Raw genomic sequence first — 14,038 nt, 5'->3', positions numbered from 1 at the left:
TACCACGCTGAGGTGCGCTGGCTGAGCAGAGGGAAAGTGATTTCCCGAATGTTTCGACTACTTCTCACTGTGGCTCAGGTTTTGGAGAGCAAAGGACGTCCGGAGCCACTTTTTCATGACCCTGAATGGGTAGCTGATTTAGGATTTTTAGCAGATATTATGGCTCTCCTAAATGATTTAAGTCTGAAACTCCAAAAAGAAAACAATCTCATCAACGATATGATCAGCAAAATAAACGCTTTCCAGTATAAACTGAAGCTCCTCAAAAACAAAGTTTCAGAGAAAAATACGCAACACTTTCCTGAACTAGGTAAGCGAGATACAAATTGTACCTTTATTAAAACAGCCTGATTTTTATAACCGCTCTAATCAAAACGGTACTATGTTTTTGTTTGACAGCATCTGTGCAGGAAGGAGCGCGCTTTGAAAAATACGTCGAGGTGCTACAATCCCTTGAAAATGCATTTAACGACCGATTCCAGGTAATGAGCCGGTATATGACATACAGCTAAATAAAGGAGATTGCGTTACATATGCAAGTGTAACATTACATTAAAACCAATAGTACACATTACATGTTTATTAAAATCTATCGCATTTTAGTACTTCGAAACAACGGCTTACATTACTTTCATTTATTAACATTGGCTTTGTTATTGTTTCAGGAAATTACCTACCTGCAGACAATTCTCGATGTTTTTCTGAAACCTTTTTCGATGGATATTGAAAGTGCGCCTTCAGATTTACATTTCGAACTAATTGATTTGCAAAGCGATGTTTTACAATACAAAAGGTTTGCTCCAATTCTACCAGAATTTGCCGAAGGAAGAATTTCCCAAGTTACACAGAGAAGCAGCGAAGATTATTTCTATGTTTGCTTCCACTTGTGTATGTGAAAGGTTTTTTTTCTGTTTTGTCTTGTACAAAAACTAGATTGCGTGCGAGTATTTCTAATTGTAATTTAAAAAATTCTCTCAGAATTGCTGTCAGCCAATCTCTTGTTCCAGATCTTAGTAACATAATTGCAAACAAAATAAAGAGAACATAGGAAGATACATTTATGTTGAAACCAAATTTAAAATTGTTACCATTACAGTTATTATATAAATCTCTTTTGTACCGGTGCACCAAACTAAGCTCTCCACCTAGTGTACATTAGTATTTGGCAATGACGAAGACAACAGGGTAAAAGCTTTGAAACAGGTCGAGACAGGCGGCGCGAGCGACACAGGCTAAGGAAGTGGGAGGCAGCGCTGTTGCGCAAAGCCGAGGAGTGGGGGGTGTGCACCGTCGTCAACACAGCGCAGCCGTCTCCTGCACTCTGCACTGTGCGATGCACCGGTGCATGCACCTTGTGCGGCCCTGCCTTATCTAGATGATCATAACTATCTGATGATGGGTACCAACTGAAACACGTCAAATAAAGCCATTGGTTCCAGGATGAAACTTTTACTCTACAGCGGAATGTTCGCTGATATGAAACTTCCTGGCAGAGGTATTAGTGGAAGTTAAGCTGTGAGGACGGGTCGTCATTCGTGCTTGGGTAGTAGCTCAGGCGATAGAACAATGTTAGCCGGCGCGGTAGCTCAGCGTATTCGGTCAGAGAGCTGGCTAGTCTCTACAATAAACAAAAACAAAACTGAAAAGATCAACAACGAATTTCAGCGGATGTCATCTGACGCCCGCTACGACCTAATTCAACGAACAATTACGAACAAAATGCAAAAGAAAAAGTCGGTAGAGCACTTTCCCGCGGAAGGCAAAGGTGCCAAGTTCAACTCTCGGTCCAGCACACAGTTTTAGTCTGCTAGGAAGTTTCAAAGCCACTCGTTTTTTAACTAGTCGCATTTCATTTAGCGACTAATACAGCAATTTTGTACCATTCATATTAATTTACAGTACTGTTACATCCTTCCCGCGCACTTGATGTCACAATTATAACGTTCGTAGGCGCCGTCGACATACATAAAGCGTTCGACAATGTAAAATGGTACAAAGGAAATTTCGTCGCCGATTAAAGTTATGTGCCAGACCAGTACTCGCTCCTAAGACCTTCGCCTTTCGAGAACGAGTGCTCAAACGACTGAGCTATCCAAACACGACTAAGCCCCTCCCCGCCTACCCCCCCCCCCTACCCCCCCTCACAGCTGTTCTTCCGCCAGTACGTCATTTTCTATGTTACTAACTTCACGGAAGTTCTCCTGTGTACCTGTAGAGGGTAATAACTGTAGGTGAAGTCAGAGACTGCTATACATCCAACAAATAACTGAGGACGCTGGATACAAATGCTACTCTGAGGTGCCGATGTTGGCACACGAAAGGAATTCGTGGCGGGCCACAACAAACCATTAAAAAGGCTGATGACAAGAAAGACTCTGTACTATCGTTTACATACTGGGGTAAATATTTTCGTGCGCTACGCTTCAGTACACACTTTACTTATCCAATAACAGGATGAAACTTTGAGGCGAATCACATGTGGCTAGCTGCTGGGGATTACTGATGATGTATGTACAGGTCCTCCATCTATTGTCATTTTCGTAAATTATCAAATACTTCTCATCTTTTCCATTTTTCCCTGTGTATTTCATGTAATTAAAAGGCTGCAAAAGTGATAAACTTTACGTTTAATGTGAAGGAAACACATAGAAAAATATTGAATCTCAATATCTAAGGATTGTCAACTATGTAGGAAAAGATAGATTGCTACTTCCGCATAGAATACACGTTCCGTTGCAAGCAGGCACAATTAAAAGACACTTACATGAAGCTTTCGGCCACAGCCTTCATCAGAAAAAAAGAAACACACACCATCCATGCACACAAGCAAACACACCCCATGCACACATGACTGCCCAACTGCTTGAAGTATGTTTGCTTGAGTGTGCGAATGGTGTGTGTTTCGCTTTTGCTGATGAAGACTGTGGCCGAAAGCTTCTTGTAAGTGTCTTTCAGTTGTGGCTCTCTGCAACGCAACGTCTCTTTTTTACGGTAAGTAGCATTCTTTATTTCCCTACATTGTTGATATTCCTGCCTGTAATTTTCGTTGTTTAAATATTTAAGATTTTGTTCTTGTAAATCAGTCATATGCTTCATTCCTAACAACTGTAACATGTCTACGTATTTCTCATCATGAATCGTTTAAGGCAAATTCCATGATGGCTCCTTTGGAAAGGACTGGTACAGTTTCTTTCCAAAACCTTTACGCATCTGAGATAGTGCTCTAAAGGCATCGTAGTCGAAGGCACGTTAAACCCTAATATTGCTCCTTTCTTCATTTCAGGGTATTTTATGTCTAGTGTGGTTATCTTTGTATATAAGTTAATATAACTACCTTGCAGAAGAAAAGTTGACAAGTAAATCGATTTCAGAGCGTATTTACAATTTAGAGTATCATGAATGCTTCATGCTTGCACGCAGCACTCACCATTGCTCTGAAATAATACCTGACTTTCAGTAAGAAGAGTAATAGTAAATCGTTGTGGGTGAATGAGTCACATACGTTTGTTCTTCTACGTCCACAAACATGATGCTTCGATTATTCTGCCTGGATCTTCAATTTTGCTCTGATTTTCTCCGTGTTCAGCTGTCTGAGGACAACAATAAACTCAAGATCCCACCAGAAGTGTTGAAACTTCGAGTTTCTAAAAGAAGCAGAAGACTACAATGGTATGGCTTAATCACCCAGAATATTTTGCTTTCATTAACTTATTTACACTGAGCAGCCAGAACATTATAACCACCTACCTAATAGTCGGTATGTCCACCTTTGGCACAGATAACAGCGGCGACGTGGCGTGTAAACAATGAAGCCTTGATAGGTTGCTGGAAGGAGTTTGCACCACGTCTCCACACACAAGTCACCCAATTCCCGTAAATTCCGAGAAGGGGGGGCGATTAGCTCTGACGCCACTGGGGGCCGAACCGCACAATATGCCTGGGTTCGGGATGAGACGGTTATGGGGTGAGTACACTGCTACGGCGAGGACGAAGCCTCTCCGTCGTTTCTAGGTTCCCAGTTCAATACAATACTAGCATTACCTTTAATTAGTACTCCGTTATTAGCTGGACATAGGACAATCACTAGGTATTAGAAAAAGATATCTGGATTAAAGTTCAGAATGAGTCTTGTTGACAGATTACATCTGACTTCGCCTATGGCGTGAACTGAAAACCCTATTTTAACGCACATTTCTCTTGCCGACTGAGATAGCTAGCATACAAAAAACTTTTTCGATTAACATCAGCTGATCTGCACTAATCCTAAAGTCTAATTGATCTGTGCCCAAGTGCAATATCTGTGAAGTTTGGTTATGTTGCATTACCAATTTGTTTCGCCACAGTGAGCAGCGAAAGTACGTCTGAAATTCAAATTATCTGAATTCAAAAAAATTCCAGTTGCTCTTACAAGACTTATTACTCATTGATTTCGAGTATCACTTCCATTTATAGAACAAAACATTAAAACGACATAAAATGTCATCCTTCAGTGACGAACCTGCGTGTGATACCGGATAGTCAGAAAAGCGAACTGAAAGCTTACCAACAGTCTGTTAAAATACTTCATCGTCTCTTCAAGTTCTACTGCACTGCTGAAAGTTCTGCATCTCAAAAATAGATTCTTAAGTAAACTTTAAATGTAATGTGTGATGGATTTCAGTCTGTACCATATGTGCTGTTTCTCTCTCTTACTGTTCTTAACTGTATTGGTAAATTTTGTATTGCTGTATATATATATATATATATATATATATATATATATATATATATATTAGATTGTACATTTAGTAGATAAGATTTAATTTAGGGTCTTTAATTTAATATGACGTATTATTTACAAAATGATGTTTAATTATGAGTAATGTAAAAACACATCAGAAACTAAATGCCATTACATCAGGATTTGCATAAATTTAGTTCTTTGATTCTATTTTAGTCAACTGCTGCCACACTATTACTTTCTTGTTCCATTTTTTATTCTTCAAAATTATTTACATAATACGTTTTAATCTTCTTCTGATAAATTTCTTATATCAGAACATAGATTTTTCTTTCATAGTTTCAGAAATGATCAATATGATTATAATTTACATTGTTTTCCAGTATTAGAATTCACACACTGAGTATATACGCATTATTGTAACGGTTTGGTAACAGTCATGTATTCTCTAGCCCTGTAAATAGTTTCTGCAAAACCACACTTGGTCGAACTTCTCGTATTAGTTCAATTTCGTATTAAAAATGTTCTGTCTTTCATTTTCTTAACCAGAAAGTTAATTCCATGGTATTAGACATAACATTACATACTACAAAAGTGAACATTAAAACGATAATTTTACTATCAAATCTGACATTCAAAAAAATGGTTCAAATGGCTCTGAGCACTATGGGACTCAACATCTTAGGTCATAAGTCCCCTAGAACCTAGAACTACTTAAACCTAACCAACCTAAGGACATCACACACACCCATGCCCGAGGCAGGATTCGAACCTGCGACCGTAGCAGCCTCGCGGTTCCGGACTGCAGCGCCAGAACCGCACGGCCACCGCGGCCGGCTAATCTGACATTCACATTGCTTCAGGTATAATCTGAAGAAGAGAAATAAATTCTCAAATATGGCATCAAGAGTCGTAGTAGAAATATTGATTAACATTCAGGCCACTTTTCGTAGTTCAGCCCATTTCATAACATACGTCTTTCTCACAATTTTGTTTTATCTTTTAACCTACCATGTTTAAGGGATTCTGTTGGGGACTTTTCTTCTGTTTTATCAAGTCCATCAAACAATGAATGAAATCTTTTTGTTACAGATGCGAGTCAGTATGCGCATTATGTGTTCAACACCATCAAACATAATCAGACAGGGAAAATTAGTTTTGAGGTAAGTACACAGCACGCTGTACACCTTATTTTGCACCACAATGAATTTTAACATTGTAGCTAGATCATCATTTTTAGAATTTGCTTCAGTTTCTTATCACTATAAATCCGCTGGGATTTTTATCAGGTTTCCGTTTCAAAAACAGCTCTTAACAAGTATGTCATGTTCTCTGCGTTTCCAGTATTCTAGAATTTCGAGACAGCATACTGTTACTTCTCTGTATGAAATATTTTGCATTCAACGTAGCACGTGGAGAGAATAAAGCTAAAGACAGGCTTGACACACTCACAAAACTGCAGAACTACAGCAGGATCTTCTCTAAAAGTAAAATATATACTTTTTTTGGCACTGGCAGATCAAGCTTGGGATGAAGTGTTTATGAAAAAAAAGTAGATACTAAGTTCTCTAAATTCATCTTGCTTAAACTAATTTTTGAGTAGCCACTCCAACAGCAGCTGCTAGGGAAAGCAGAGGGAAAACTATAGGCATTAAAACTCCAAGACATAAACATCTCACTTCCTTGCAAGAGCACTGCATTAATTCACATTTACTAAGTAACAAACATAATATAAAAAATACAGAACGACAGTGTTTGCTGTATAAATAAATTGTTCAGTGACAATATATAATGCAGGAGATAACAGCAAATTAATATGCTATGTCAAAAACTACGACGCTCTAAAAAGGCAGACACCAGTGTAACAGTGTACAACTGAAAGATGAAAGGAAAATAATGGAAAATCCAAGGGAATATACAAATTTTGTAAACGACTACATTTTGTACTTGCGTAGGCTTCCGCGGCCAGAGTCAGTCGACATAAAAGTTTTCTGGGTTTGGTACCGCGTCATAATGTAAAAACTACTGGTGCTATAGAAAAGCCAACGTTTCGGCCACGATTGCAGCGGCCTTCTTCTGGGTCTAATTAGTCCGCTGCAATCGTGGCCGAAACGTTGGCTTTTCTATAGCAGCAGTAGTTTTTACATTATGACGCGCTACCAAACCCAGAAAACTTTTATGTCGACTACATTTTGTTTCTGCAGAGAAGTGGCAACAAAATCATTCTAAAACACACGTAGTACCCACAGTGAATTACGCACTTAGCACAATGATATTCTTTCCACAACAAGCTTGAAGTCAGGAAGGCAATACAAAAACTAAAAGAAGTCAAATGACGCAGATAAAGTGCCAATCTGTACTGAAAGTATGCACAGATAGCATACAAACCACTTTAAAAAACATAATAAATGTGTCCTTTAGTTAAAATATTTTTGTAAAGTACCTTAAGCATGTACATGCTATCTCCTTAAAAGACTATATTAAAATATATTTCTCAAAAAATAATTGAAACCGCAATGGAAAATAAACTAATCAGTTACCTGAATAAATACAACTTTCTGAAGGACGACTTGGTTTGCAGGGTATAATAAGAAGAATATCATCCTAACACAGTTCACAAAATTGTTACTATAAGTTACTGAGCAGGTTGGCTATGTTGTGGACACATTGTTAAACTTGTCCAAGGCTTTTGACGTCATTTACCACAAAATACTACATATTAGAAGCACTACGTGTAAGAAGAACAGCAAATGAGTGGTTTCAGCTTACCTGGAGAATACGGTGCAAAAAGGTAGAGACAGTGCACACTTCAACTGATGATAAGGCTTTAGTAAAACAATTGTGTGACAAAAAATATAAACATAGGTGTAACTCAGTCTAGTATATTGGGTCCAATTCAGTTCTTAACATATTTTAATGACTTTACAAGCCAGTACCATACAAGAGGAAAAAGTTCTCTATGCTGATGATAATCACCAAAAAACCACCAGAACCAATAATTAACATTTAACATGAAGAAAACAATGATGATAATCACCAAAAAACCACCAGAACCAATAATTAACATTTAACGTGAAGAAAACAAACAAAATGTTCTCAGTGCAAAAGGGAGAAATTTATTTCACGTTAAGTATAGATTATAAAGCAATAGATTTTGTAACACACTTTTTTAGGTATGAATATTTACTGTCAATTACTTACAACGAACACACAAATATAATGCTAAATGGGATATCATTAGCGTGTTAAGCTCTCAGGATACTAGCACCAGTATGTAACAGCCAGTTTCTTTAGTGACGCACTATTCGCACCTATCTATTCAATTCTTGGCTATAGTATGCTTTTCTGGGAATCAAAGTCGCAAAAGATGACACAATTTTCAAAGTGCGTGAAAGAACTGCAACAATAATAACTAAAAGTAGTAATTAGTCTCACAGTAAACAACTGTTTAAAAATCTGGGTGCTTTAAGTGCGCCAAGTGAATACACCTAGCACTCTGTTGTACATATCAGGGAAAATATAAGTAAGTATTTTATTTATAGTCCTATGCATAATCATGGAAAAGAGCCAGTATGTACTTGCATTTATCGAGGAAAAATAAAATTCGCGAAACACCATTTTCTATCAGGAAATAAAATTGGATGAAAAACTTGCCGACCTAGATGAAAAAGATTTCTAAAATGTGTCTATTTAAAAATGCTATTAAAACTTTTTCCGTAAGTAAAGATTACTGACAACTAAAGATTATTTTGAGAAATCATAGACGGGATTTCTAACGAAAGGAGACAAACACAAAACTCTGTCAAATTCAAATAATGCAATGTTTCTTAGAAGAAAATTATCAGCCACTATAATAATAAGATATACAATATTTAATTATATATATATATATATATATATATATATATATATATATATATATTCTTTGTGCTGCATTATTTTGATAGATGAGATATTTATCAATTCTATGATTGAAAGACAATCAGCAGATATAGGGCCGACTGTAAGGTCTCAAAACGACCGGTGTAAAAAACAGGATAAGTTTAGCATTAATCTTAAAGTAATTACTGCCTAAATTTTACAAATGCCCATTTCCCAAATTTTACACTGTTCACTTGAAGCAGTGTAAGTAGTAGGGAGGAAACTACCGCTCGACTAACCGTTCTCGAGCTTGGAGCAGCATACACTTTATGTGTTCGGCGTCGGGACTGCGTAAGTTTTCAGTATGAGACAGGCAGTCGAAGTCTGTGTTCGAGCACATCGTTGCGTAGTTGAAAATTTTTTACGAATGTCGTAACTAGGCTTGGATCATCGCGCACGTTTGCTACCTTATGAAGTTTTCGCAAGAGACGGACGTCATGCATGCAAAAGACCCTAAGATCCTGTGAAATTTTGTGTTTGGAGTTGATCTCATTCGCAGTCTGAGAACAAAAAATTAAACATTAGTCACCACCAAAAATATAGGGAGAAGTATAGAAATTATCATAATAAATAGTCACTACAAATATCATATTCCAATGCAAAGCAACTAGTCTTCTTCTTTAGTGTATCTGTCATATGACAGGTTTCAACTGAAGACTCCTCTTTGTGTCCTGTTCTGGGCATCTACCTTCATCTTTTTGTATTTTCGTCCTCTTCTAATGTCATCCACCATTCCAACTGTCTTCCTACCTCTTCCTCCCATTCCTTCGGCTTTTCCCTCTGTTATTTTTGTTGCTAACAATCCCTTAGCAGTATATGCCCCAGCCAATATTTTTCCTCTTTTTGATCACTTACAATAATCTTCTTTCTTCCTCTGTTTTCTTCGTTACTTTATTCTTAAGTCTACCAGCCCTCTTCACCTTGAGCGTTCTAAGTAACTGCTTCGCCTTTTCAAATGCTTTTGCATCCGTACGACAGATAAACAATACATATGGCTATACATTAAAGCATGTTCCATCTTTGTCTCAGGGCCAACACCCAGCAGTATGTTAGAAAGAGTGATGTAACTTCCAGAAAACCGTCTGAAGATGAACCTGAAAAAGTTCTAAAACCGGTTCATGAAATAGTAAATAACTATTCAAAAAAGACTGGTTGCAGTTTTATGTATTTACATTCAATTAACAGTCATGGCTCCATCCGTAATGGATAAGCATAATCTGAATATGAGAATTTAAAAAGATTGTAAATTTTACAGTTATTATAATGTCCTTGTAGCCCCTAAATTGATAAGAAACATTCGTCTAACCTTACATGGACATGGGGCGCGCTCACAGGGCGCAAAATTTAGAAGCCCCAACGCTAGCCATTGCGCCACATCTCGGCTTATATTTTCGCTCCCTTAAGGTATCTAAATTACACGGAAAAATTTTTGACCATCGTTTTCTAGAAGCTGTCGAGTATGTATGTATAAGCTGAGACAACTGTTTGCTCCTTTTGACTCCTCTTCTGCTGAGTGAAGTTTCTGAGAAGTCAGGATATGGTACTTGCTGTGTTCTCCTCCTTAGTCGCCAGTAGTTGAGTGCTTAGCGTAAGAGCCTAGAAACTGTTGTCGCTGATTCGAATTTCGCTAGATATAATTTTTTTTAATTTATTCATTAAAAGTTGAAATGTTTACTAAGAAAAATTTAACAATAACTTTTAATCAAATAACGTCTTTTTATTTTTAGTTACTACTCACATTAAATTTCGAATATTCATATAACAGTAAAGTATTAGCATACTCGTATCAGATTTATTTTCACAGAATAAGTAATTAAAAATCCGAAAATGTGACTTTTATTTAAAACCTGAGTCAATATTTGTTAATTAACGTATTGCGTCCATTATTAGAACTTTAGATTGGATTTAGCACGTGCAGTCACGCTTTAATTAGTTTAGCATGACCATCTCGTTTTGTCATAAAGGAAACAAGTATACACAGGCTTTTTATTCCCGACGGTGTCTTGGAAGTCAAAGTAAAGTGGTTATTGTCTCCTGCCACGTAATCTCATTTTTGCCGAAAATGGCATATTGAATCTAATTTCCATAAATAAGACGTCGGCTATCAGTTTCAATAACATTGATGATTTATTTAAACTTCGCTCCATATGTTTTGCAAAATATATAATTTGCGACGTAAGAGCTGAAATATTACGCAACACCAAATGTAAAGGAAGTTTATACAAAACGTCTATCTCCTGACCCATTGTCAACAGCGTCTGTCTTCCTCACTTTCAGAGATAAAGGCGCAAGATCAATACAACTACTACGTTTTAATCTCTTTATGTAGGTCACTTACGTTAAATATAAAGAGGTCTTGGTAATTTTCATATAAGATTTCTACTTCTTTGCATTGATCTATAACGATAAGAACGTAACTTTGCATCCTGTTTTCGACAGTGTAATGAGCTTGATCTTGGCAGTTGTTTTGATACTTGTAAAGACAATATTACGCTTCAATGCCGATTTTTCTCTAAAAATGACAATTCAGGTTTTATACAGGGTGATTCAGAAGTAACAATACGCACTTCTTGGTTGTAACGTATGGATAAATATAAGAGCAAAATTTGAATAAAGTTTTTTTTTCTGAAACCGCTTTATTTGCGAACTGTGATATATAATGTCATTTGTGGCAGCCATCACCTTATACTTCAGTACGGGCTTGTCGTGTACGTGGCGTGTCGTGTACGCCTGAATATCGACTGATATTGCTTCACATTTCAGTAATAAGGCAAGAGAGTGTCTCAGAGTTGCTCTTCCCGAGCTAGATCTCCGGGTCTTAACCCTGGGCTTCTATCTCTGCGGCCATCTCGAAGAACTTGAGTATGGAGTTGCAACTGCGAATGTAGCAAAACCATAGCATGAAACTGCGCAGAATGAGATTAACGGAGCATGCGACGTTCCGAGAGTGGTAAAAAGTCGAGGAAGTAACTGTCTTCGTCGACATAGACATCATTTCGGACATGTTCTAGGTAGTTGAATTGAATTTCGGCTCCCTTCGTGTCTTTGCTTTCTAAAAAAAATTAATTTTGTTTTGTTTGTTTTGTCCTTGTGATCCCTACTCATCTGCATAGCTCTGATATAAAGCAACTTCAGAAATCGCTTTATATGACGTTTCACTCTTATTTTGATGCTTATATTACACACACGAAGAATGAACACTTACTTTTGAATCACCCTGTATCTTGTTTCAGTGTTATAAAAATCCTCAGAAGATGTTGGTATAATGCTTGTGAGAGTTAATTGTGTTTTATAATTTCGATTTGAGATGTAAATTATGTATCTGGTACTTGGAATGTAAAGCAACTCAGCGGTTTCGAGATGAATTGAAAAGCTTTGTGTTGACTAGAAACTCTTAGCTTTCTAACGAGCTGTGAGTTAAAACACTGATAAGGAGAAGGGACAGGATGATAGGACATCTGCTAAGACATGAGGAAATGACTTCCATGGTGCTAGAGGGAGCTGTAGAGGGCAAAAACTGCAGAGGAAGACAGAGATTGGTATACGTCAAGCAAATAATTGAGGACGTAGGTTGCAAGTGCTACTCTGAGATGAAGAGGTTAGCACAGGAAATGAATTCGTGGCGGGCCGCATGAAACCAGTCAGTAGACTGATGACAAAAAAAAAACAAAAAAAAAAAGAGTTACCGAGAGGTAATGACTTTTTACAAATACGTATCTTCTGAAGCTAAGTTTCGACAGATTATGCCTCAGATTGTATTCTGGAATAATTTAGTTGCCTTTTAGGTTTTTTTACAGCAGTTGTGGAAGTAAGCGAAGTGTTCTCCGCCACTGAATGGTTTCTAAGTATATTATATTTAAATACGCTGACGGAAAAATCACAATACAAAAAAATAATAAATGCAGAGTAATGAAATTTCCGGAATACATTTACCTAGGTAACATATTTAAGTGATTAACGTTCCAGGATCACAGGGTAATGTAAGTGCAAGATAAGCCGTTGCAAACGTGAGATGCCGGTGTAACCGCCAGAATGTTGAGTGCAAACATGAAGTGTTTAGGCATTGTGTTGTACAGGTGCTAGACCTCAATTTGTTCCACGTCTGTTGGACTTGGTCCGTCAATATGGGGACGGTTAATGCTGTTTGCGGATGGCTCAAATGGCTCTGAGCACTATGGGACTCAACTGCTGAGGTCATTAGTCCCCTAGAACTTAGAACTAGTTAAACCTAACTAACCTAAGGACATCACAAACATCCATGCCCGAGGCAGGATTCGAACCTGCGACCGTAGCGGTCTTGCGGTTCCAGACTGCAGCGCCTTTAACCGCACGGCCACTTCGGCCCTTTGCGGATGACGCTGGAGTTGTCGTTCTGTGATGTCCCATATGTGCTCGACTGGAGACAGATCTGATGATCGAGCAGGCCAAGGAATATCGACACACTATAGAAAAGGTTGGGTTACAACAGCGGTGTGTGTGCGAGCGTTATCCTGTTGGAAAACACACCATGTAACGCTGTTCATGAGTGGCAGCACAACAGGTCGAATCGCCAGACTGACGAATAAATTAGCAGTCATGTTGCGCAGGATGACCACGAGAGTGCTCCTGCTGTTATACGAAATTGTATCCCATACCATAACTCAGTGTAGGTCCAGTGTGTCTGGCACGCAGAAAGGTTGGTTGAGAGCCCTCAGCTGGCGTCTTCCTAACCAGCACATTACCATCACTGGCACTGAGGCAGAAACAACTTCTATCCTGCCCTCCAATGAGCTGTTGCCTGGCAACACTGAAATCGCAGTAGTAGTACTTTGGAGTCAGTGTAATATACGTTGCAAGACGTAAAGCTTGGGCCTGTCCTTAAAGTAACAGATTTCAAAGAGTTCGCTGTGTCACTGTGGTGCCAACGACTGCTCAGATTGCTTCGGCAAATGCAGCACGATGCGCGAAAGCCATACTTCCAAACACGATGCGTCGTGGCCGTCCTGAGCTAGCCTACTTGCGACCGTATATTATTGTCACCACCGCTGCCAGAAATCACGTACAGTGACTACATTCCATCCAAGTCTTTCTGCAGTATCGCAAAATGAACAACCAGCTTCTCGTAGCCCTATTACAAAACCCCGTTCAAACTCCGTGAGATGATGATAATGGCATCTTTGTCGCCTTAATGTCATATTGCATCCTCATAGTGACGCTATTAGCCCCACGCTCATAGGACTGGTGCGAAATCCGATTAGACATCACCTTTCAGATGTAGAAACGCACCTACCAACTTTCTTTTATGCCGCACAACTTCTCCTTGGTGCTGCGATTTTTTTCCCGCCAATGTATTTGTATATTTCCGCCAATGTAGGAGAGGCGTTTGAAAAGTCCGTGCAAACATAAAAACTACTTACG

The 14,038-nt window shown here is 38.3% G+C and overlaps 1 protein-coding gene across 1 annotated transcript in view; it reads left to right on the top strand.

Annotated features, from left to right (window-relative positions):
• LOC126260422 (Kv channel-interacting protein 4-like) overlaps nucleotides 1–14,038 on the top strand; it is a 575,073-nt gene that overhangs the window by 211,867 nt on the left and 349,168 nt on the right. Inside the window, exon 4 of the mRNA XM_049957750.1 lies at nucleotides 5,813–5,883. Within this exon, the coding sequence (XP_049813707.1) occupies nucleotides 5,813–5,883 (71 nt within the window). The remainder of the gene's footprint in view (nucleotides 1–5,812; nucleotides 5,884–14,038) is intronic.

The sequence above is a fragment of the Schistocerca nitens genome, chromosome 5 (genome assembly GCF_023898315.1).
Source record: "Schistocerca nitens isolate TAMUIC-IGC-003100 chromosome 5, iqSchNite1.1, whole genome shotgun sequence".
Classification (NCBI taxonomy): domain Eukaryota; kingdom Metazoa; phylum Arthropoda; class Insecta; order Orthoptera; family Acrididae; genus Schistocerca; species Schistocerca nitens.
This window is presented reverse-complemented; position numbering and strand designations above follow the sequence as displayed.